General features: G+C 37.4%; 1 protein-coding gene across 1 annotated transcript in view; it reads left to right on the top strand.

The window, feature by feature from the left end:
• The window catches only part of USH2A (usherin), a 716,035-nt gene that overhangs the window by 214,548 nt on the left and 476,297 nt on the right, over positions 1–25,190 (top strand). Inside the window, exon 20 of the mRNA XM_028104725.2 lies at positions 811–1,041. Within this exon, the coding sequence (XP_027960526.2) occupies positions 811–1,041 (231 nt within the window). The remainder of the gene's footprint in view (positions 1–810; positions 1,042–25,190) is intronic.

Consider the following 25,190-nt stretch of genomic DNA (forward strand, 5'->3'; position numbering starts at 1 on the left):
TGGGCTTTCAGAGTGGTTTTGCTTATTTGTTTGTTTTCATTTAAACCAGTTGCTAAGCTTCAAAAATCAGAAAAATTACACATAAATGACTATATTTAACAAAGTAAAAGATCGGGCAACTTTGGGTCATCCTTCTTGCATTATCCATTGGCTGGCATGAATTAGTGACTATTCACCATGGCCGGGTTCTTTGCAGACCCCACACTCTCTCTTGTCTCCCGAATTAGACCATTTCAATCATTTTCTTTACTTTGTTGGCCTCTGTGAATTACGGCCATAAGTTGAAGCCATGTTAAGCCTAGGGGCTCTGCCCTTTGTGATCAGTAATCACTGGCGGTAGTCACAGCTAGTCACAGACTGCAAGTTTCATGAGGGATCTTGTAGCTTCTGGGTGAGATAGTGTCCACTCAGGCAAGGGAATTTTCCAGAAAAGGGGGCAACCACGAGCCATTAGAGACAGACACATTGCACCATTGTGGTACCAGCTTGGTAAAGGGAATCTGGGTGGGCACCAACAGACTATAATGTGAAATGTCTTTTCCTGAGTGAGAAAGAATAGAGAAATTATCTGCAAGAGGCAATTTTGTTTAATCCTCAAAGTTTTATGGTACCTATTTTTTCATGGTGTTTAGTCACATTTAAGATAAACTCTATTGTGTCTTCAGTTCCTAGAGCCATGTAAAGAATTGAGACCACAACTGATTTGATCTCAAGTGTGATGTACACAAGTGCATGTGTACCTGTGTGTGAATAACTGCATCAGAGATAGACGCTAAGTTCTTGAATGTAACAAGTGTTTTTGACACTTAGCACCAACCCAACTGAGGCCTCCTGTGGTGGAAGGAATCAACAGCACAACCATCCGTGTTAGATGGCTCCCACCTGAAGAACTCAATGGACCTTCTCCTGTGTATCAGCTGGAAAGAAGAGAGTCATCTCTCCCAGCTCCCACGGCCATGATGATGAAAGGAATTCGTTTCATAGGGAATGGATATTATAAATTTCCCAGTTCCACACACCCAGTCAATACGGACTTTACCGGTAAGTGTTTTTGACATCACTCTGTTGAAGAGGCGCTAGGCGCCAAGGTGTTTCTTGTTATTTTGATATCCCTTCAGAGTGAATTTTTACTATGCCTGTCCACAGAAATACTAATTCAGACCTTTTATAACTTCATCTTGATGTGTCAACTTGTCCATCTTTTTAGTATTCTGTGTGGGGAGATGTGGGTAAGTAGAGGAAAGAAAAGAAAAATACAGATGTGGGAAGGTAGCCTTATTATATCAAAGTATATGCTGGAAATGACTCTCGGACACCATTTACCAGAATGTATTCCTCAGACTACTTTACCTACTCTATTGAAAAAGAAGACTTCTGTAGGCAGATGAGTGTGAGAAATGCACCGTGCTGGGGAGATTCTCAGTATACATCAGGTTATTAAAACCTCTAAAAGCAATTATAAGAAAGCTAACTTTGCTTAGCTCAGTATGCCTAATCCTTATTTGTCACTTTTTTTAAGCATTAAACTATCAGTAGGTTTTTTTGGAGAACATTATGGGAAAAGCTAATTTTGGGAAAACATACCTTCTATGGATATGTTGGCAGTATGGGTAAGTGAGGTGCTTGCTTCGGGCACACACACACACACACACACACACACACACACACACACTACCTCAGAAATCAACAAAAATAGTATTTTCCTACAATATATTTTTAAAAATGAAAATCAATGCCAAAACATTCCCCAACAAAATGCCAAAATTTTCAAAGAAGACAGGCTCTATCCCTCACGTGTGGGGCTCTATAATCCTGCCTCATTTGTTTCACACAACTCCTGGTCTTGTTCGTCCTACAGTACTCTGGAAGTCCTGTTACCTTCCCGAATCCGAGTTTCTAAAAGCACTATTTCACTATAATTGCAGAAAACTGTAACTATTTATGTTACATACGTCACTTTCCTAATTTTTAAAAAAACATACAAAATATAAGATACAAATGATTCTGTAAACTCATAACAATATTCATTCGATCCCGGAGAAAGTCATTTTGGAGCAAATAGTCTCGAAAATGTTGCATGTGTTGAGGACGATGAAGTGGAATTTGAGCTATAAAATGTGGCTCAAATATTATTGCTTATTTTTATTTAAATATTATTTTATTTAAAATAGTAAATAGTTTGCTCTGAAGTGAGGCTGGCTGCTGATGCACATTTGTAATGAATGATGTCCTAGCAGAGATATATTGAGGCGAATGCCTGCTTACCTAGTGGCCTGGTGCCTCAAAATCCGCACTGAGTATTAGATATTCAGCCACTAAGCAATCATGAAGTGTTCAACTTCTGCTTAATATTCGTAAACGTCAAAGAAAGGAAGGAAAAGAAAGAAAAAATAGGTAATGTGGAAAAGAAAGTTAAAAAGCCTATAGATACAAAGTTGAAAAGCCTTTGCTCAAATGGAAGTAGAAATTGCCTTCCTGGTCCAACATTTGGCTTGCAATGGGTTTCTTCGAGGAAACAACATTCATTTCCATTAAGCAGAGTATATCTGCTGCAAGCATTTGTCCGCTCAGATTTGCTGGCTAGCCAGCAGACAGATTTTTGATGGGATCACCTACTGTTGTTGCAGTGAAAGATAGAGTGGCCCGTCCACCGTTAACAAATTTAGTCATCTTCACGCTCTCCCTAGCCGGCCTTATACTCTGAGGTGCAAGGGCTAGGGGCAGATGTAGCATCTGGGAAGTTTTCCAAATTCCTCTTTAAAAAAGTTAGGCCATAAACACCGGCCTAACTAAGCAGGATCCTTCTGTCTATAACAAAGCCTCCAGCTGCATAGAAAATGTGTTTGGAGAGTACACATTATTTGAAGGGCAAGGCGGGGAGATCACAATTTTGGCTTGAACTGCTCCCTGGAGGTTTGGTGATTCCCAGAGAATAAGATGTTCTTCTGCATTCAGGCACGTTCTGGGGCATTACTAGCCCCTTTTTATTAGCAGCTTTGCCTTACTTTTAAGGTTCTCTTTAACTTTTAAACCAGGTGTGCATCAATTCATTGGTTTGACCCTTTGGTTCAATTGGCAGGGTTGGTTGAATAATTGTATTGAGCTGAGCCATGGTTAAATGAAGTTTACCTGATAGACATTGGGTAGGGTATGTGCTATGGTGAGCGCTGTGAATTGTGCAAGACTGTTGAATCACAGATCTGTACCTCTGAAACAAATAATGCAACATATGTTAAGAAAAAAGAAAAAGAAGAAGATAGCAGAAGAGGAAGAATGAAGGGGAGTAAGTCGGAGGGGGAGACGAACCAGGAGAGACGATGGACTCTGAAAAACAAACTGAGGGTTCTAGAGGGGAGGGGGTGGGGGGATGGGTTAGCCTGGTGATGGGTATTAAAGAGGGCACATTCTGCGTGGAGCACTGGGTGTTATGCACAAACAATGAATCATGGAACACTACATCAAGAACTAATGATGTAATGTATGGTGATTAACATAACAATAAAAAATTTTTTTTTAAAATGAAGTTTACCCAATTAATAAGCTAGGACAAGTTTGCAAAACCAGTGCAATAGCTTTCTCAAAGATGCTTGCATCTTTCCTAAGCAGAGAGGTACTTGTATAATGAGCATCTTCCACTTGTTTTACTTAAATATTATTTAATTCAATCCCTCTACAAGCTTGTAGGTGGAAATTTTACCCTCTGAGTACAGAGGAAGTGAGACTCAGGTATCATAGCCACTCAAGGTCAGGGTTGAAATGTGAACTGGAAGCTTCTGATTCAAATGCTGGTGCTTTGCCGTGGAGGGGGAAGGCGCATACGTGGACAGTTCTTTGGGAGTTGTAGAATAAGAAGTATGTAAAATTAATCAATAAGGATGGGAGGTAAAATAATTATCACTCAGCTCTTCCTTACCCAATGCCATGCAACTTTTTTGGATTTGTCTCTAAGTTGTTGGCTTTTTAGGTATGAATAGTAAATAGGGTTGGCCTTATTTATTTGCTTGCATACCCAAAGCCATCCTAGGGATCACTTTTCTTTCCGTAGCAATTGATTCCAGAATGTTCCTAGAAGCTTGATGCTTAATGTCTGAATGAAATTGTTTTAAATGGGCTGAAATGCTATATGCAAATGGTGCTATCAACTCATATTTCTATATATTTCATGCAGGTTTTTTATATTCTGGCAAATTTAAAGAGTAAATTTTAGAAATCTCTAAAATGATTAATTATATTTAATAAGTGAATAATTGTAAGAGCTAAGATCTGCTTTTATTTTGAATTATTCATTTTAAAATATCAAACTCTAAAAGGAGTCCTGAAATATGAATGGAGATATCAAATAATATTCAAAGACAAAACATACAGTAATGTATATTATTGTACATGTTATATATATGTATATATATATATAAGAAATTAGATTTCACCCATTGATGACAAGATTTATAAATACATTCATAGCATATTCCATAGTCATGAACAATGTATTGAAAGTCTCAATATAAATGATCTCAGTATTACAGTTCAAGAAGGGAATCTCCTATATAACTCACCCCTCTTCATATTTGCTTTAAATGTTTTCATCTCATATGATATAATGAAAACAATTCAAAAATATGAGTATATGTTCTAACATGTTGCTTAATATCATAAATTACTTAGCTTTATATTGTAAATGAACTCTATCAAAATTTACCTCTGGGAAGAACAATTAACCAGATACAGCTTTCTTAGGATATGTTTTTGGTCCCTTTTCCTTTTAGCTACAAGTGTTCTTTCAAAAATCTAATCTTCAGGAAGGGTATATTATCAGTCATTTACATCATAGTATAAATTTAAGATCAGGTATTAACTTCCTCATTTCTCTATGATTAGGAGTGAATGTTTTGGGAGCAGACTAATAAGTTTCAGATCTAGGCCCCATTGTTTATAGACAAACCACTTAATCGTTTTTGTACCTTTGTTTCCTTTTCTTTAAAATTGGCATAATAATACTGCTTACAATACTTATGTCTAGAAGTAGGTGAGGATGAAAGGCAATAGCCTACCTTGCGAACGCTGCACAGTGTCTATCACACAGATTACTTAGAAGTCATTAAACTTTAGCTATTAACCGTTAGTCATTTAACAAATGTTTGTTAAGTGTTTACCATGAGACAGGAGCTTTTCTAAGAGTCTTATGAAATTCTAAAATCAATATTCTCTTAATTCATCTGCTGTTACATGTAATGTAAGATGTGTGTACCTAAATGTTCTATTTAGGGTATGAGTAATATGCAGCTTCTATATTAAAATGTGTTATTTAATTTTGTTATCAAGAATAATTAATCTACCTAGTATTGAAATATTGGATAAATGATTTTTCTGTGGATCTAATCATACTCATTTATTAAACTGAGGATTGCACTAAATGACCGATGCCTCTAACTTCTAAAATTCCAGTCAGTGAATATAGAATATTTATGTAGCTTCAAAAATTCGAAATAGAGGCTATTGCTGTGTGTTTAAAAACAACTAGATTTTCAAGTAAATTGTTCAGTTTTGATTTTTTTCATATAATATGTTTACAATTTAAGATTAACATAAATTTATTTTTCTCTCTTAGTCTTAGGGAATACATTAATTTTTAGGGATAATTTAAATGATATGGAGAGAAATACTTGATATAGAAATGGATATACAATTCTTGGGTTATGCTGGAGCATACAAAGAGGCAGCAAATTCAATAGAAGTTCATAATATTATATCTAGAAAATAATGTAAATATCATTGTAAAATATTCTTCTGGTCACATGGGGTTAACAGTACTTTCTCCTTCCAGAACAGGAGTAGCAAATAGAACATCCCTACTGCAGCGGGACAGGGTGATCATTGTGTCTTCGGAGGGAAAAAAAAAAAATCCTCGTTTTTTTTCAGGAATGCAGAGTAAATCCACTTGATTTATACAAAAAATTTAGTCCTTTCCATGTAACGCTAGTAATCCAAAGGATCCTGGTAAAAACAGCAAACTAAACTACCGCTCAGATTGGCATTCCAAAGGTGACCCTTTCTCTCCTTGTCACTTTTTCTTCCTATTAGCAAAAACAGGTCCATGATCATTTGGGGGAAGATTTGATGATTGTAGTATCCAGATGCCAATCACACCAGCCTTTTAAACTGCCTTTACTGGTGACCCTGCCCAGAAATCAGGGACTGCCTTTGGGGAGATCTTTGTAGCAAACCACTGGGGAGATGAGCATACATGTGCACCTGGATGTAATTCCTTTTTATTTGTCTTCACGAGAAATGTGATTACTGATGTTGAATATTTTGCAGATGAGAACTCTGTACACTTTCTTTGTAATAATGCTGTTCAAGGACACTAAATGATTGTCATACATTTTTGTCTCCTAGTATTTGCCTTCCCCAAAATGACTGAACTTGAATGCTTTAGGAAACAGAAATGCAATTAATGACCGACCTATGAAAAGAGAAATGCAACTCCCTGAATCAATATTCCTTAAAAGCATGTATTTTGTATTTTTTTACTTTATGATATATATGCTTTATTATTATTTATAGTGAGCTGGGACATTTAAACACTTCATTAAAGGAAAGCTGATTATATGCAGTTATAGGGAAGGTGCAAGCAGGGAAAATATCAGATAGACTCATTAGTAAAAGCATATTAATTCTGACCTTCAACACCCTTGGCACCCAGTATTTGTTGTCCTCTGACTGGGAGCAAGTCCTTTTGCCAGAAAGTGCTTAAAAAAACAAACAAAACAGCAACAACAACAAACTAAATAAAATGCCAAGTCCTTACAAGGCAGATTTAAATCACAAGTTTTATTTTACCTTTGATGTTAGATCTTAGTCATAGTTATTAAAAAACAAATCCATGCATTGCCTATATGGCCTAGCAGTTTGATGAACAGGCAGTAATGATATGGAAAAATAAAGGCAAGAGTAAACATGGAACTTGGGAACAAACTAGAGAAGTGGCTCTTGGGGAAGAAAGAAGCTCCTGGTGTGTTTCTGGTTGTGACAGAATCAGAAGAGAGTGTGAATGTCTGGTTGAGTGTATCCGTATGGACTGGTAGGGACAAGGATCCAAATGCCTATCTTTTGAGAATCACAGAAGTCAGACTAAGCCATGGTGATGAGGGATATTAAGAAGTAAGGATTAAAATTGTTTTGTTTTTGCTGCCTTTTGTGGAGATGTGTAACGATAACATCGCTGGAGGGGAAAGGACCATGTTTCTCCCCATTCACCAAATTCATCATCAAGGCCAGTTTATGATGATTGCGTGTGTCTTAACCCTTGTATTTTTTAAAGTGACACATTTTGAAGTTGCCTTGTGTTTGAAATGTTAATGGTGGGGTTGGTGTGGGAGTCATTTCAGTTTCACTTTCTAATTTTAGCTCTGATTTCACAAAAGAATCATTTCAGCACATGACTTTTTCTTTTACCAGTTTGGTCTTGCTCCACTGGTCAAATTGAATGAAATTGTAAGTTTCTCTTTGCATGAAGAGAAAACTCTTCCTCCCTTCCTCCACCCCCCGCCTTTTAACTTGTACAGTGTCAATCTAGAGCAGGAGGTCACAAAGTTCTCCTGTAAATGTCCAGACATTAAATATTGTCTGCTTTGTAAGCCATGAGGTCTCTGTCCCAATGCCTCAGCTTGCCATGGTGGTATGAAAACAGCCATAGGTGATATAGAAACACATAAGGGTAGTCTAGTTTTTTGGGTAAAAACGCTTTATTTACAAGAACAGACGTCATGTTGATAGTTTGCCTATTTTGGTTAAGAGTCTAGTCTTTGTTCCTTAAATTAATATATAATTTCATCTTTAACAGTACATTTTTCTTTCTTCTGCCTAATGCCAAGAACCCTAAAGATCAGGTGCCTGGGTGGCTCAGTCGGTTAAGCATCTGCCTTCCGCTCAGGTCACAATCTGGGAGTCCTGGGATGGAGCCCTGCATTGGGCTCCCTGCTCAGCAGGGAGTCAGCTTCCCTTCTGCCCCTCTCCCTGCTCATCCTCTCTCTCTCTCTCTCTCTCTCTCATTCTCTCTCTCAAATAAATACATTAAATCTTAAAAAAAAAAAAAAACCCTAAAGATGAGTACAGGGTAGCTCAGGTAAAAGAAACAGGAGAGAACTAACAACAAAAATAGTAGTAATGCTTAATAAATGAAAATATCTTGAAACAACATCTAGTTTTTCCCAAGAGGGATTTATGTGTTCAGTAAGCCAAGTCAGCATTTATCATGCCAATAGGGTAGAATAATACTTACATTTGGTGCAAACTGTTTCTGTTGGTTGATAACTCTTTGAATCAGCATTAAGGGGTCTGCATTTTCCTTCTCTGTTACAATCACACCAAAATGTATGGTCACCTGCTATACACAGTGCACGTTTGTTCCCACATTCTCACGCCACATTCTCAAACACCCCGTGTCAACTATGCCCTCAGGTTTTCTATGTGGTCTCACATTTACCTACATAAATTGTCCAATGTCTTTTTCTTACGATATGTTAGCCATTTAAAAATCTTCTCGAAGCTTCTTTGCTGAAGAAAAAAAATAAAATTCTCCATCTCTTAATGACATTCAGCATCAATATAATAGAGATTAATTTTAGTTTTCTTTTCATCCTTAAATGTGTAGAAAGAGGAACTTTGAGCAGAAAAAGAGTCATAATGGTCAGCAATGATAGAGAAACTAGCCCCTATGAAACAATCAAATAAGATGAATTATTTTATATTTATTTTTGGAAAAAAATTAAAGATATTTAAAGACCTATACTTACTGTTATGTTATATCTGTTGGGATACATATAACACCTACAGGAGAGTATAGATTAATTTCATTTCTACTCAGATTAGATTTCAAATAATATCAATGCCAAAATGCCATATCTTTCAAAACTATGTTCTAATATTCTGAAGAAATGTCTTATGAAATCACGCACCAGGCATTCCATTTGAGTGGGGCAATATGAGGTGCAAATATGCAGGCCACATTTAAGTTCTACACATTGAAGGAAGCTCATAAACATAGTCCTCAGGTATTTGTTTGGATATTCAAGAAGGGAAACTCAGGGAGCACCTGGGAGGCTCTGTCAGTGAAGCGTCTGACTCTTGACTTCAGCTCAGGTCATGATCTCAGGGTCACGGGATCAAGCCCTGGGTAGGGCTCGGGGTTCAGCGGGCAGTCTGCTTGAGAGTCTCTCTCTCTCCCCCTCTCCCTCTGCCCCTCTCCCACTGTGCTCACGCATGTGTGTGCTCTCTCTCTCAAATAAAGCTTTTTTTTTTAAAAAAAAAAAGGAGGGAAACTCAGTTACGTACATTTTCTTGACTGAGGAGCAGCCTCAGTTTGGAAGTTCTTTGAACTTAAGTGCAAAAAAAGAGTCATAAGGAGGAAGGAGGGGCACAAGCACCGTTATAGACATTCAGGCACCTAAGTCATCTCTGGTAATGGTGGCCATGTCATCCTCACAAACAAAGCGAGTCCTGGGAGAATTTTGTAAAAGAAAGATAGGGACTTGTGGGAAGTTTGTGGGAATGAATGATATAATGATCTTCCCTCCCAAACAGGCAGAAAATTGAAAAAGAAGGCAGATACCTCTTTCTTGGCTTCTGCTTCCTTCATTTTTCTCCCCTGAAGTCCATTCCTTCTTCTGTGCTTACCATTGTGTCTACCAAAGTGAATATTACTAATTGCCTGAGATAGAAACCTGGGAAGTTTCTTGAATATAATTTCTCACTCCCTTTCTAACATTCCATCCATTGTTCCTTCTCTGGCCATTCTTCCTCTGATATATCTCTCGGAACCATCCACTGGTCCCTAATCCGGGTCTCTGTTGTGGGTCTCCATACCAACAGTTTCACTCTTATCTAGGCTGTTTTTCTAACTAATGATCTGTCTTGCCATTTTCTTGCTTTAAACTTTTCAGTAGTTTCCAACATCACGATGCCCTGCATGAACTCTTCCGCTTACCTTTCCAGCCTCATCTTTCCATCCATATACCTCCTGGTTTCCTCTTGGCTCTATGACTGCCTTTCGTCCCCGCCATTTGAATGTGCCTTGCTGTCTTAGATGCCTGGGTCTTCGATCCATGCTTTTGCCTGCAATGCCCTCCCTTACTTGCAAATGCTTCTCCTTCCTTTCACTGGGCTAATTCCTACCCATCACTAAAGTGTCAGCAGAGCTGTTCCTCCGAATAGCCTCCCCCTTGCCCCGGTGCCAAATCTAGCTTAGGGGCCTCTCCTCTATCCTACCACAGAAAATGAGAATGTCTCTATTTTAATCCCTACCACACTCTATTAGAATGGCTTGTTCACTTGGCTAGATCCCAAGCCGACTGAATTTATGACTATTTTCTTCTGTTACAACATTTGTCCTTGCACAGCAGAGGACCAGATGTTCAATAAATGTTTGTTGAGTAAAGAATTAGCTAAATGAGTTAGATCAAAAAAGGAAAATATGTAAGAAAGATTGCTTAGCAGGGCACCTGGGTGGCTCAGTCCGTTAGGCGTCTGCCTTCAGCTCGGGTCATGATCCCGGGGTTCTGGGATCGAGCCCCGCATCGGACTCCCTGCTCAGCTGGGAGCCTGCTTCTCCCTCTCCCTCTGCTGCTCCTCCTGCTTGTGCTCTCTCTCTGTCTCTCTCCCTGTCAAATAAATAAATAAAATCTTAAAAAAAAAAAAGAAAGATTGCTTAGCTACAAGAATGAATTAATGGTAACATTCCCGGTGCATTAGAATATATTACATAATTTTGAAAGCTACCTTGTGGGAAGTTGTGATAGCCTAGAGGGATAACTCAATTTGTTTAGCCTCTATTGGCCTACAATGTATAAGAAAGTATGTTTTAAGCTATATAGTACTTGAGACAAGGAGAAATTGTTATGAATGGTCCTCAGTTATCAGGTAAGGTGGAGTTCCTTCTGCGTCAATTGTTGTAGCTAGAGAGTGCTCTATAGGAGTTGTTCTCTGCCCTATAGCCCTCACAACGTGTTGTTGGAAACGAGGTGTTGCACATCTCTTAGATACAGGATCTCCTTAGGCTTATTAAATTTTGAAGTTAATGAATATTTTGACACTTTTACCTATGCATATCATTAGGGCTTATTGCAATAGGTTTAAGATGACAGTCATAATAAACATATAGAGTACAATAAAAAGCACTTTTAATCTCGAAAGTGCTTTATAAACAACAGTGATCAATGCTATGGATGGATTAACAGCATCAAACTGATTGAGTCCTATTTCAAGGGCAATGGATGTATTGATGCTGGTGTTCACTATAGTGCAGAAGGAAGACAGCAGTGGCGGCAGCGCAAAGAGCAGGTTCTGAAGTCAGACTCCCCATGTTTAAAATCTGGCTTCCCCACCATGCAGTGTGTGACTTGGCATGAATCCCTTCCCAGTCCCATCACTCAGTGTCTTCATCCGTAAAATGGATTACTGTAAGGTTTAAGTGCAGGAATCACCATAAAGGATTGGCCCACAATATATTTGTGGTCATTGTTATACATGCATTTATGGCTGACATTTTTTTCATTCAGGATTTTCACATCATGTGCTTTTCCATTCATACATGTATTTTATGTGCCTAAACTACATAAATCTTGACTCTACTCTTTTATAACTTCTCTCTACTACATATCTCTGAGATTTGACTTCATTTTATTCAATCTATGAACTTCTGACCTTTGTGTTTTTAGCTGCCTCTCTCCTTTCTCAAGAGACTTAGATGCTCTACATCTTATTTCTGCATGTCTGGTGGCTACCTTTACATTTTAACATGCACTTGTTAATCTAACACTATTTCCTCTCTTTTCTTCATAATCCAGTTTTCTTAAAAACTAGGATGCTCTGCATGTCCAGTTCCTCACTACCAATCATTCCTCCGTCTGTCACTTACTTTTTTTCTTCCCACTTCTTCATCTGAAATGCTTTCTTCAAGATTATCAGTAATTTTCAAAATGAAACTTTTCCTAATCCCCACCCTATGTGTCCGTAAATAGTAATGGCAATGTTATATCCTTTTAAAAATATGAAGAAACCAAATATATCTCACTAGGTTCCCGCTGCGATTTTCTGTAAGCTGTTTTTCAAGGCTTTTGGCTCTGCTTTCTCTATCTATGTTTAGATGAAAGAACTCAATCATTTTATCAGCCCATATGCAGATTTTTCTCAATTTCACCCCATTTGCCAGATGCTGTGATTGGTGTTTTAGAAAGAGTATTGAGCAAAACAGATAGAATACCTAACCTTAGGGAGCTTAAAGTCTTGCAGCAAAATCATGCTTCAAACATGTAATTAGGTAATTATAAGTGATTTCTGTCTCCAGCCATGAGAGACAGAGCTGTTTTCAGGTGTGAAGGAGAGCAAAAAATCCTCATGCTGAAAGAAAAAAAGAAAAGAAACTAGATAGAATTTCTTAAAAATGTGATTGTTCAAAGACATTACTGAGTAACTAGGACTGCAAGGACATGGGAGATTAAGACCCTAGAAATAAGGAAAACCATTTAGGTGAGACTTTAATTTATCTTTGCTTTTTCTTTCTGTTTTATTTGCTAGTTCCCAGACTGCATAGTCTTAGGAAAATGAAAGCATGGCTTGAGAGACTAGAAATTAGAGTTCAGGGCCTACCAAGAAGGAAGGGTCTGGTAAATATGCCAGGCTATCCATTGAAATCCTATCAGTAAGAGTAAACCAGAAACAGACGGGTCTTCTCAAAGCCTGAAGTAAAGCCTCAACCCATCTCAACTGCTGATAGGATAAAGGTTGTCTGCCTGCCAAAAATATTTCAATATTTCCTAAAAGGAGATAACATCAACAAGAGTCTATAATTTTTTATACATGATATCTTATATTCAATCCAAAATTACTAGAAATACCAAGAAAGAGGACCAAGTAAACATGAACCAACTATTGCTTCACGCAACATGGATAAATCTCATGGTCTACCACTGGGTGAAAGAAGCTAGAAACAAAAGAATCTAGTTTTCCGTTTATGTAAGTTTCAAAAATAGAGAAATGGGTCAGTGGTAACAGGATAAGAAGGGGTAATAACTAAAAGGAAGAGAAAAAGGAGGTTCCTGAGGTTGTGGAATTATTCTATACATTGTTCTGAGAGGTGTTTATGTGTGTGTTTCCTTTGTAAATGTCCACCAAAATATGCCCTGATAATGTGTTCGCTTTATTGTTATGTTACACTTCAATTTGAAAAGTTGCCAAAAAAAAAAAAAAAAAAAAAGATTTCAAGTATGTGGAGTCCAAAAGTAAGATGTAGAAAACTCATATCAGATAACAGGAGCATTTAGCCCACTCTGGAGGATTCATGAAGGTCTCCCAAAGGAAGAGTTTTATCATCTAAAAAAATGCAATTTGAGTTAGCTAGGCAGGAAACACAAGTAGAGAACCTCAGGTAGAGAAAATGGCATGCATAAGTGCCTTGGTATGGGAGATAACACGGTGTATGAATAAACAAACATGAACAAACAAGCAAAACCGGAAGAATCCAATATAGCCAGAGCACAAAAAGCAAGGAAAGAATGGTATTTCATGCGGTTGAAATATGAGAAGGAGGGGCCAATCTTGAACTTTTCAGACCACCATATTTGGGATTTTGAACTTAATTTTATCATCTTTATAAGATCACTCTGCAGGCTGGAGGCTGATGCCAAGTATGCTTTTACTAAGCGTTTGCTAAATTAAATTGATATTTTTACTAAGATTGTGCATATACTTTTTATAGATTGACTGATTGAAAGTGACCATTTCATTCAATCATCTGTTAGTTTTGTCAACAGAATGTCTCACAAAATGTTAGAAGACCTTCTTTATAAGAATTAGCCTGAATAAGGGGTTAAAAAAAACAAAAGCAAGTTCTGAATTCTACCACAGATCCTAATTGCTGAGGAAATAGCTAGAAATTTGTATTTTGACAAGATCTCAATATGGACTCAGTTCAGCATGCACATACTATATGACCCAGCCATTCCTCTCAGAGGTATTTGTCTAAGAGAAACGAAAGAATTTGTCTGTACAAAAGGCATGCACATAAATATTCATAGCTATACTCACCATGGCCCCAAACTAGAAACAACACAAATATGCATCAATAGGTGAATGGATAAACAAACTGTGGTATGTCCCTACAATGGGATACTCCTCAACAGTACAAAGGAATAAACTACTGATACAAACAACAACGTGGATCAATCTCTGTTGACGGGCTGAGTAAAGAAGACAGAAGAGTACTTAATGGTAATTCTCAAAAAATACAAACTACTGTAACAAAAAGTTAAATGATTCCTTGAGGCTGAGAAAGAGGGGATGATGGAAATATTCTGTAGTAATCATAGTGGTGCTTTTACAGGTATACACCTTTCAAAATTTATTGACCTGTATCCTTTAAATGAATGTCATTTATTGCATGTAATTTATACTTCAATAAAATGGGTAAAAGAAAAAGAATTCCAGGTGATTCTTGCAATAATGAGAACCATTGATCTACATTGTGATGGAAAATTTCTTTAACTTTATTTAGAGAAAAATCAACCAGTTTTTATATTATTTAATTTACTGGTCCTGAACTCCTTTATTTTTTTTATTTTGCTTTATTTTATTTATTTATTTGACAGAGAGAGAGATAGCGAGAGCAGGAACACAAGCAGGGGGAGTGGGAGAGGGAGAAGCAGGCTTCCTGCCGAGGAGGGAGCCCAATGTGGGACTCGATGTGGGGCTCGATCCCAGGACCCTGGGCTCATGACCTGAGCCGAAGGCAGATGCTTAACGACTGAGCCACTCAGGCGCCCTGTGGTCCTGAACTCCTTTAGATAAAGATGTAAGCAGTGTATATACTTTAGATTAGGCTCAACACTGCAAATTTCACTGAAATAAATTGGTATCCACTATATACTTTAAAGCATAGGAAAATGACTTTTACTAAACTATAGTGACAGCAAGAATCTGTACAATTTCAGCAAAATAGTTTTTTTTTCCTCTACAGAAAGGGACTTCTTCTGATCTCATTGACATTAGGACAGAAATTTTTATGAACACAGAGAGCTGTGGTTTGTCCATTTTTCAGGCATTTTATCACAAGAAGAAATTTAATCAGCAAAAATATGAAATACACATATGAATATGCCGTTGACCAGTTCTTTGATTCTGTTGCGCCTCTGTCATGCATTTTTCATAGCTCGCATAATTGGTGTTAATGTGCTATGCTATTAAGTTTAACTGAGAAAACTAGTTTGCTGAAAACTGATTTCTTCTGCATACTTATAAATTCAGTAGTCAAAAAAATTAGAGAAATATAATTAAGTATTGCAAAATCAATTTGACACTCACTTAAAATGTGTTGAGTGGAGGCAGCAAGCAACAGCCAAATCTGATGCTGTTCTCTCCTTGTTTGCTTCATAAAACTGTGCAAATTAGAACTTTAATTTACAGAGCTGTTAATGCCTCATTAAAAAGTTCCAGCAAGTATCTTATTTTGAGTTTTCTTTTTTTCCCCCTTGTATCTAATATGACACATTATCTCTGTTTTGTGGGCACGTGTAAGACAATATTTTTAGGATTACTACTTATTTAAACTGCATATATGAAATGAAAGGTTTTTAAACATCACATCTCAGGAAAAGACACTAGCAGTGTCTGTTGTTTTCAAAAGTGATTAATTTCTCCATTTACTTTGTTCTCGCTGTTGTTGTTGGTAGTGTTTTGTGCTCTAGACACTGTACTGGACAATGAGACTGTAGCTGGTATCTAGTAGACTTGTTTCCTGATCTCAAAGGCCTTATGCAGAATAGAATCCATGGCTGTTTGACTACTTTTAACCATTATCATATACTGCTATTTTTCTGCTCAGTCGTGTGCTATAGCCAAAGCTAAGCTCTCAACAATAATAAAAAATCCTCAAATACTAGATTAGGACATAACCTTAAAAAAATAGTTTAAGCTATAGACATAGATTTGGCAGTTGATTGAGACATCCTTTAAGCTATTGGTCTGCACACAGTTACTCCATTTTACCACATTATCTCTGCCTCCCCCAGGGAGAGACACGTGTGCCATAGACCCTTGATCACTGTTAGGACAAGTATGAATGCCTGACCCAGTGGAACTGATCTAGTTTTCACAGGAATTTGGAATTGGAATTCAGAGCTAACCCATCAGTCTACCTTATCTCTTGAACATAACCTTTATGTATACTGCTGTGGGGTGGGAGGAAATAGAGAACTAAAGCTGTTAAAGAGAGACAGGAGGACAGAGAGAGGAGAAGTAGAAGGAGAGCATGCCTGAAGGTTTTCCTACTCCCTATGCAAAGACCTTTCCTAGGCTGGGCTGTGTCCCTGGACTTGAGTTCCAGAACACACCATTATCTTTGAATAGTAAGTTCCTTCTTCTGTTCAAGGTAACTTGAGTCTGAATATGTAACCAGAGAGTCTTAACTTAAAAAGAATTCACCAGCATATGAATAGAAGTTGAAGCCATGGGAATGCGTTCAGTGACTTACAGTCAAGAATAGACCTTGGGGGGATAGAAGGCATTCCAGGATAATAAAAGACAACCAAGAAGGAATAGCTCAAATGCAGATAAAGGACCTACCTGAAAGTCAAGGAAAGGTTGATGAATTCCGTAATATTCCGTAATGGTCACTAGTATAAAAGGTTGACCAGTGGTCAGGTAGGTGAAGAACTGAAATTGGTGGTTGGATTGTATCATATTTATAACTCTTTGTCCTGCTACCTGAGTAAACTATTTTTAAAATATAGTTTATAATTTTTAGGCCCTTTCTAAAATTTCTAGTATAATGTAAATTTCTAGTACATACTCAATAACTGAGCAATCATAATTTCTTGGGGCTTATTCTTCAAAGATATGTATTCGTTTTAGCCAATGATATTCTTAAAGCTATTGTGAAATGTTTTTTGGTTAGTTTGGCTTTGTATATTTTCAATGAAAAGCCATACTAAAGTATGTTTGCCAAGTATTTTTTAAAATCTGTAGTCCAGGATGCATAATTTATTCTGGGATGGTTAAAATTCTAGGAGAATCTTTGCTCTTTCCTTGATCTTTCTTCCCTCTCCTCTGAAAGGGCTGTATTTAAAACTATGGGTTATTACTCACCTGAATAGCTAAGGAAGATTAGCTACATTGTTACCAATGCACTTGGTATTTTCTCACTGTGTAACATTGTGGCAACAGAATCTTAGTCTGGTAAGATACAATGTTCATAATACAGGATAAAAAGGTATCATCACTGCCTCAGATTCCTTTAACTCCAATCCCTGATCTGCATGAGATTACATTTTTTGCTCTCATTTACTAGTTCCCGGCAAAGGAAGTCCTGATATAGCTACTGGGTTCCTGGCTTGCATTTTGACATTCAGAACAGCAGGTAGGATTTTTTTTCTGCTCAGCAGATACAATAGAAGATCAAGGTTTCCTGGGTTGTAGTCACTGACCTTGCCAAATCCTTTCATATTTTCTCTAGATTTGGTCCTACAAAACCAAGTATTAAGCAAGTTTGACTGTCCAGCTAAATCCCATAAGGTCATCTATCACATTACATACAGTAATTGACTTTAAGTTAATTGGTCATTAGTTTCATGGTTTGTGTTTCTGGTATTCTGGTGGAGTTTCCAGAAACTTCCATGTAAATGAAAAGCTGTATTATGTAAATAAAATTTAGTAAAAATTTCCTTTACCTGTCATTCTAATTACTTGCTTTTAAAAGTAATTAGGCTAATTTTATTGTGTGTTTTTTAATAATCCCACAGGAGTCGGCTGTGGATTTTCTACTCCTCCATATGTTTCAATCTTAAATGAAGGATCATATTTTTCATCAAACCAAAAAATAAATAAATACTACCATTTGTAGGTACAAGTAAGATTCATGAAACCACTCTCTATTTGTTAAGCACATAATATTTATGAAATGCTGCCCTAGGTAATGTGACTAAAGGAAAGATTAGTAAGTTAATTTTACTAATTCTTGTCCTCAGGAGCTCTAATTTACACTAGTTAACATCTTAGAAGATGTCCATAGTGTGATGCTGTTAAAAACAAAAGAGAAGAAGAAAAAAGAAAAAAGGCAACTGCTACCTTGTGTTGTATTAGCAGAATTGTCAAGGATAAAATAAATAATGTGATTATTGGACTCTGCTTGGCAATCCTTACACCTTGATAGGAGTACCATGTTCCATTTGGGATGGCACACTTTTTAAACCATAGGCAAATTTGCCAGAGGTTTCAAAAGAGAGCAACAAAAAATGATGAAGGGCTTTGAAAATGGGGCCTCTAAGAAAAGGCTGAGAGACCTGAGAATGTTCAATCTTAAGGAGAGAAGGCAGAGGGGACACATGATAACTGTTTACAGATGTATAAAGAGGTGTTATGGAGAGGAGAGGGACCTATTTTTCTCATTAGTCAACACAGACACTTCAAGAAGTAATGGGTTTAAAACACGTGGGGGGAAATTCAGGTTAAATATTAAATTAGGTAAAATTTAAATATTTAAAATTGTGTACCAAGTGTCATTAAGTTGTGGAGTTAAAATTGGTAGAGGAATGTTAAAATTGAAAATAAATCAGATCCGAATCCAGGGGGTTAATAATTAAAAGATTTTCCATTTGCATAATGTGTTAGCATATTTCAAATACTTACTCCTATATTGTTTTACTGATCTCTCAACAATCTTAGGAAATAGGGGGAGTATCAACTGGTTTTCCAGCTCAAGGAATGGAATTTCATTTTTTAAAAAATATTTTATTTATTTGAGAGAGACAGAGATAATGAAAAAGAGCATGAGCATGAGCAAGAAGGAGGGGGAGCCACAGACTCCCCACTGGGCAGGGAGCCCGATGTGGGGACTTGATCCCAAGACCCTGGGATCATGACCTGAGCCGAAGGCAGAGGCTTAACCGACTGAGCCACCCAGGCACCCTGGGAAATGGAATTTGAGAGAGGTTAAATATTGTTGTTTCCCTCCACCCCTACCCCAATTAGACAAAACTGCTAAGTGGTCTGGGAACAGACAAGTAAGAGTAGAAGCCAGTTCTTCAGATTTTCTGCCAATCTATTTTCTGTGGACTCTTGCTAACTTTTCATTTGTAATATGATTTTTATTGTGGGAAATTATTTTTGAAATAGTTGGGTTTTTTGTGGGTTTTTGTTTTTGTTTTTGGCTTTTAAGGTACCAAACATGCCCATGAGTTTCCTTTTTTCATATTAGCTAGCTGAGATGAGAATTGGTTGATGCATAAAATATAGACCAACTAGCAATTTTGTTTATATAAAGGAACAAAAAATATGATGGATCTTATATCTATTATACCTGTCTCCCGCTTTTTACAACTATAGAATAAGTTCAACATTTTGGCATTAAGTTTTGAGAAATCATTGCCAAACCAAATATAGTCTCTAGAGGTAGTGTGATATGGTAAGATTCTGCCTTTACCATTACCTGGTGGTGGAGATATTTCGGTTTCACCTTTTATGAATTTCATATTCCTCATCAGTAGAATGAAAACTGTAATATCTTCTGTTTTATTGCCAGACTGACAATGAGGATCAAATGAGAAAAGAGATGTCAAAGCACCTTGATCTGTTCAAAGAAATAAACTATAAGCTGTAACTAACTTAGCATCAACTTTGAGTGGGGGTGGGGGTGGGGAAGTATGTTGTTCCGTGTTAGAATAGGTCAGATTCTCAGATCTCAAAACTATAAGGAACTCAAAATCCAGTGGAGGAGACAGACTTGCGGACTGTTACAATACTTTGTATAAGGAGAATTGTTTTCCCAACAGAGGGAGGTAGCTGATACCAATATGTTACTAAGGAAAGGCCACTTGATTCGCTGCCAAGAGCCTCATGACATCTGGGAAAACTTTTTGGGCTCCTTAAACCATGCACACAAATTGTGCAGAGAAGTAATTCAAGAGGCGGGCTGTATTGAAAGGCTCTTGGTATGTATGCTGAGTCTGATGAAGGAATGGAGGCGATTTAAGGAAAATTCCAGCCTCTATAGACTCCTGCCATGCTCAGTAGGGTGCCATCGTCCCCCACAGAGCTCAGAGTACCCCCCAGTGGCATTCCTGTAGGAAGGCTGCAGCAGGGATGCTTACTAGGAGGATACAGAAAAGCTTAATGGCTCCCTGTGCATAATGTTGAAAGAGGCTCTAATTTTTGTTTTCTTCTGAGATTAACATGTGTATATTGCAGGTTCAAAATGGTAAGAATCTTAATTAGAGTTGCAGGAAGTTGCATAATATACTCCATGTCTTACTTTTTCAGCACATCAAGTAACAGAATCTATTTGCCATATTATGAAGATTGATGGAGAATGAAAACTGTAATTTGAGTCAATGGGATCTCTGCCCCCACCCCCATTTTTTTTTTAAGTTAGTCACAGAGTTTAAAATGCAAAGAAGTGAATCTCCCAAGGGAGCAATTCTACTTCATCTGTGGAGGAAAGACATATGTTGTTACTGATGAAACCTCTGTTGTGGAAGCAGAGCCAACCCCAGGACCAAACTGGAGCAGGCCCAGCGCCTTTGGCATCCCTGCAGCTCAGCTCAGTGCGCACGCTTGTGTGCTCTCTCTCTCTCTCTCTCTCTCTCTCTCTCTCTCGCCTGAAGCCATCAGGTCCACCTGGGGCGGCTTGGGCCTGTTCTGGAGACTGTTTCCCAAGACCTCCTCCTCCATCTGATCCCCTTGGGGCAGCTGACTGCCTCTCTTAAGCTAAAATGTACCTGTCTTGTGGCTCATTCCTTCGGGCCCCTGATCTGGACAGTAGGCCAATCTGACAGATGTCACTTTCCTAGTATGTCAATGGTAGCAACATGTTTCTGCGCTTTTCTTGTCCTCACCAGGACTGGAGACTCATTTACACAGAGGCCTTCTGGGGATAATTTCTGAACTCAAAACGTGAGATCAGAGTGCAGGTCTGTGTGAGAGAGGGCCTTACTCCGGCTCTATTCATACACCCACCCACATGGGAAAGCTTTTCTTTTTTATTTTTAAACAAATATTTATTGAACAGCAACAAAGTACCCGGCATTGTGTTAAAGTATAAAGATGCCTAGGCAAATAAGGCATAATCCATGACTTTAAGAAGTCAAAGAGGTATGGTACTCTATATAAATATTTCATATAAATCACTCAACTTCATTCAGAATATTTACTGAACATCTACTATGTGCCAGGCACTATACATGCCACTAAGGAACAAAATAAACAAAATCCCTGCCTTCCTGGAGACTGTATTCTAATGAGCCTCAGCAGGTGAACAGGAATTCATGTTAATCATTTTTCTAGTCAGCAAAATGAAAATCTTATTTTCCTAACGTCTGTTACCAAATTATTATTTCTACACCTCATGTTAAGAAACTCAAATGGTCCAACAAAAAATAAAAGAAATTCTAATTGCCTTTGATCACATTTGATAAGGATTAGAATAACCTGTTTTATTTTAAATACATTTAGAGCAGCCCTTATTTGAAGGAAATTCATTTTAAATTTTTCATAAATTTGGTTAATTACCTTCTAATTAATTTTGCGTGTGTGTTCCCCCAAACTGGGAAGAGTAAAGAGATGGTGTATGACTCTGAAGAGCTTTTTTTAGGTAAGGCATGAGATCAGATCAATGTTCATGTAAATTAGGACTCGGGAAAAGTACTAAACAGCAGGATCATATTATCAAAAATCTGGCTGATAGGTTTTGAACTCACTGAATTAAATCTATTTAGAAGTACTTTTTAGGAAGCCCATATAAACATCAACACTATGGTCTATTCTAAGTTAGGATCTTGCTTTGTCTATATTCCAGGTGATAAAATACTGTTATTAGTGTTATCATCAAGCATGTTGAACAGTCAGTCTGTAAGTTAATAGCAATACACAGGCATATAGTCCTAGGGCTAGAGGGAAAGAAAATGAATTTTTATCTTTTTTTTTTTTTCTCTATAAAGGGGGAAAAACATTCAACACCTAGAGTCAGCTGTGACTCAAGGGTCCATTATAACTTCAAGATTTTTTAACAGCCTGTGCCTAGGGCATGGGAGATGAATTTTATTTCAAAGTGGTGACATGGGCAAATGTAAGCCCCTGGGAGAAATTGCAGGCAAGCTGAGAGTCCGATTTAAGCAAAAGTGGACAGAACGTGGGAGATGGAATTCCACACTTACTTCCTGACCTTGGCTGATATTCCTCAGCGGTTGGTAATTAAAGGAGATACTGAAGTGAAGAAGATGAAGAAGGAAAAGGGGGGCAAGATAATCAGAATTAGAAGAATGTAGATAAATAATAAGTTGGGGGCAAAAATTGCTGGCACCACCGATGAATTGGCCATATTTTGTGTTAAGGTGGCCTTGGGATATGGAGGCTGTAGGTTTGGCTGAGCAACAGGAAAACCATACATACTTTTTAAAGTTTATTTATATTTCCTTTTAACCAGGAAAATCCATCAGCTGTTTTGCTTTCCTGCCTGTTTTATCCTCTTGCCATCCCAGCCTCGCGTTGTCTTCCTGAAGTCTTTCTGGGCAAGTGACCGCAGTGACACCATGCCCGTTCCCTTCATCAGAGAAGGGTATTACTGCCCTGAGTCACAAGCAGGGAGAAAATAAGGTTATATAACATCTACACGTTATTGCTGGAACAGAGTCGAATAAAAATTAAAAGTCCATCAAGTGATCAGGTAGAAGTCAATAAAAAAAGTCAATAAAAAGCAAGATGAGCCAAAAGAAAGGAGTTGGTGTTCTGGAAAATGCCAGGAAAAATAAAAGGCAGAAAAAAAACAGTGTGGCAAGATCTTCCTCCCTGTCGCCTCAGGGAGGTGCGCCTCAGGGAGGTGCGCCTCAGGGAGGTGCGCCTCAGGGAGGTGCGTGATAAAAGTAATTGAAGCTCATCACCCATGAAAAAGGGTACAGTTGCCTCAGTAGAGGTACTGACTATGTTAACAGTAGTGGATTTTCAACCAAAGACAAAGGTAGCAGATTTTTGTTTTACTTTTGCAAGCTTTTGAATATGCTGAGCCAAAACGGTTTATTTATTTATTTGTGGTTTTAGTCCACTGACTGCTGCATTTTTGAGCAACACAAAGTGTTAATTAGCTTATTTGAACAACTGCATGTTAAGATGTCTGCTAGGTACAAGCCATTGTCCTATACAAAGATTTACTAATGTATCCTATGGGCTTTCAAAACATTTACAATCTGGTAACAATATGAGATTAATTTTTACATATGGTTTGCATATAATAATCTGATTCTGATAGAATCACATTTTCTCTACATCTCATACACTGAAAAATTCTTTGGGAAAATTACTTAAAGAAAACTAGAATGAACCTGTAAAGGTTTCAGAAATGCTTTATCAGAGGATTTGACTCCCCATTATATTAAAGCATCTTTTCCTTCTTCAAATCCCAAATACGTTATCTTTAATTGGTATAAGCCAAACGCATTAGCAAAATTTGTGCACATGTGAAAACTTAGCTTGATCAAGATTGCTGTAGTAAACTGATTGCTGTTTGATTCTGTAAACATATAATTTCTTATTCTGAATGAAATGTTGTAAGTAAAATGAATAGGGCAAAATAGTCACTTATTATTTAAATTTGGATTAGTAGTCTGACCGTCCCATATCTCCAAATGGTCATACTTTCCCAGTTCAAAGAAACAGATTTCACATGCCAGCAAAGAGTTTTATAAGAACTGGGTCAGAGATTTTAAGAAGACGAGGTTGTGGGTTCTGAGGCCTTTGTGCATTATAATTCTCAAGTCTGGTTTCTTCTCGCTTCTCTGTGGGGTCATTCATCCTATAGATGTGTGAGTCCTAATCAAAGTAAATTATATGAATATTTCTCTCTGGGATAACTCTGCATTGAATAATACTCATTTTTTTTTAGGAAAAATTTTATGTTATATAGTATAGTACAATTTTTAACATTCTAAATTTTAAAAATAATTTATTGTGCAAAGCATATTATTATCTCATGGTACTTATGGCAGTACCTCATATACTTTAGTGTTTATTCTTATAATCATTAATGTGTTCATTTGCTAGGGCTACCTACAAACTGGGCAGCTTAAACAACAGTGTATTGTCTCACAGTCCTGGAGGTTAGAAAATCCAAGGTTAAGATGTTGGAATGGTTGATTTCTTCCAAAGGCTGTGAGGGAGAATCTCTTCTGGGCCTTTCCTCCCACTTCTGGTGGGTTGCTGGCAGTCTTTGACATTCGTTGAATTAGGCATCACTCCAATCTCTGCCTTCACTTTCACATGATACTCTCCCTTTGTGTGTGTTTTTCTCTTCACATGGTACTCTTTTCGTAAGTCTACCAGTCATATTGAAGGAGGGACCCATCCTACTCCGATATGAGCTCATCTTAACTAATTACATCTGTATCAAGACCTTATTTCCAAATAAGGCCAGATTCTAAAGTACTGGGGGTTAGACTCAACATATGAATTTGGGGAAACCCAATTCAACTGATAATAATTACTCTGAGTAACTGATGAGAAAGCAAAGAGTTGGTATGGTACAGAAAGAGTTAACCTAATCAAAAGAGAAATATAACACATGCATCCCAATTCCTCACATTTAATTTATTAAAGAGAAAATTATGAATTTGCAAACAGCATGTGGCATGGTAAGGTAACTACAATTGGATGACATATCAAAAGCTCTAATAACTAGTATTTAATCAGAGACGCTGTGTGTTTTTACTTGAAATTCATCCTGAAAAATGCAGCATAATTAATTGAACCATTTATTTTAGCATGAGGTTTCTTATATTTGTAGTGATAACGTGGCGATCTTGTTTTAGGTTTCCCTAAAACGAGATGCTTGGGTGCAGACATTAATCACATGGAGATAATGGTTTCATTAACAACTCCTGCTGATTTTAGTACACTCACAGCAACCACCACAATTCACCAACTTGAGCTATTTTTCAGCATTCTTCTTCTAAGTGACTTCATGATTGTACTGATATGGAAGAGCATTGTTTGATCCTAACCAAAGGTACACAATTTTCTTCACGGCTGTTACAACATGATAATTACATAAAATACATAAAATGCTGGACTTCATGTATTTCTTTACACATATACTGAAGACTAAAAGTTAATCTCTGTTGTTCTGTTGTTCATTACATAAGGAGGTAAGTTTTGGGCTATAA

This window comes from Eumetopias jubatus, unplaced genomic scaffold (assembly GCF_037043125.1).
Source record: "Eumetopias jubatus isolate StellerSeaLion01/CBP00866 unplaced genomic scaffold, mEumJub1_p1.0 scaffold_12, whole genome shotgun sequence".
Lineage (NCBI taxonomy): Eukaryota > Metazoa > Chordata > Mammalia > Carnivora > Otariidae > Eumetopias > Eumetopias jubatus.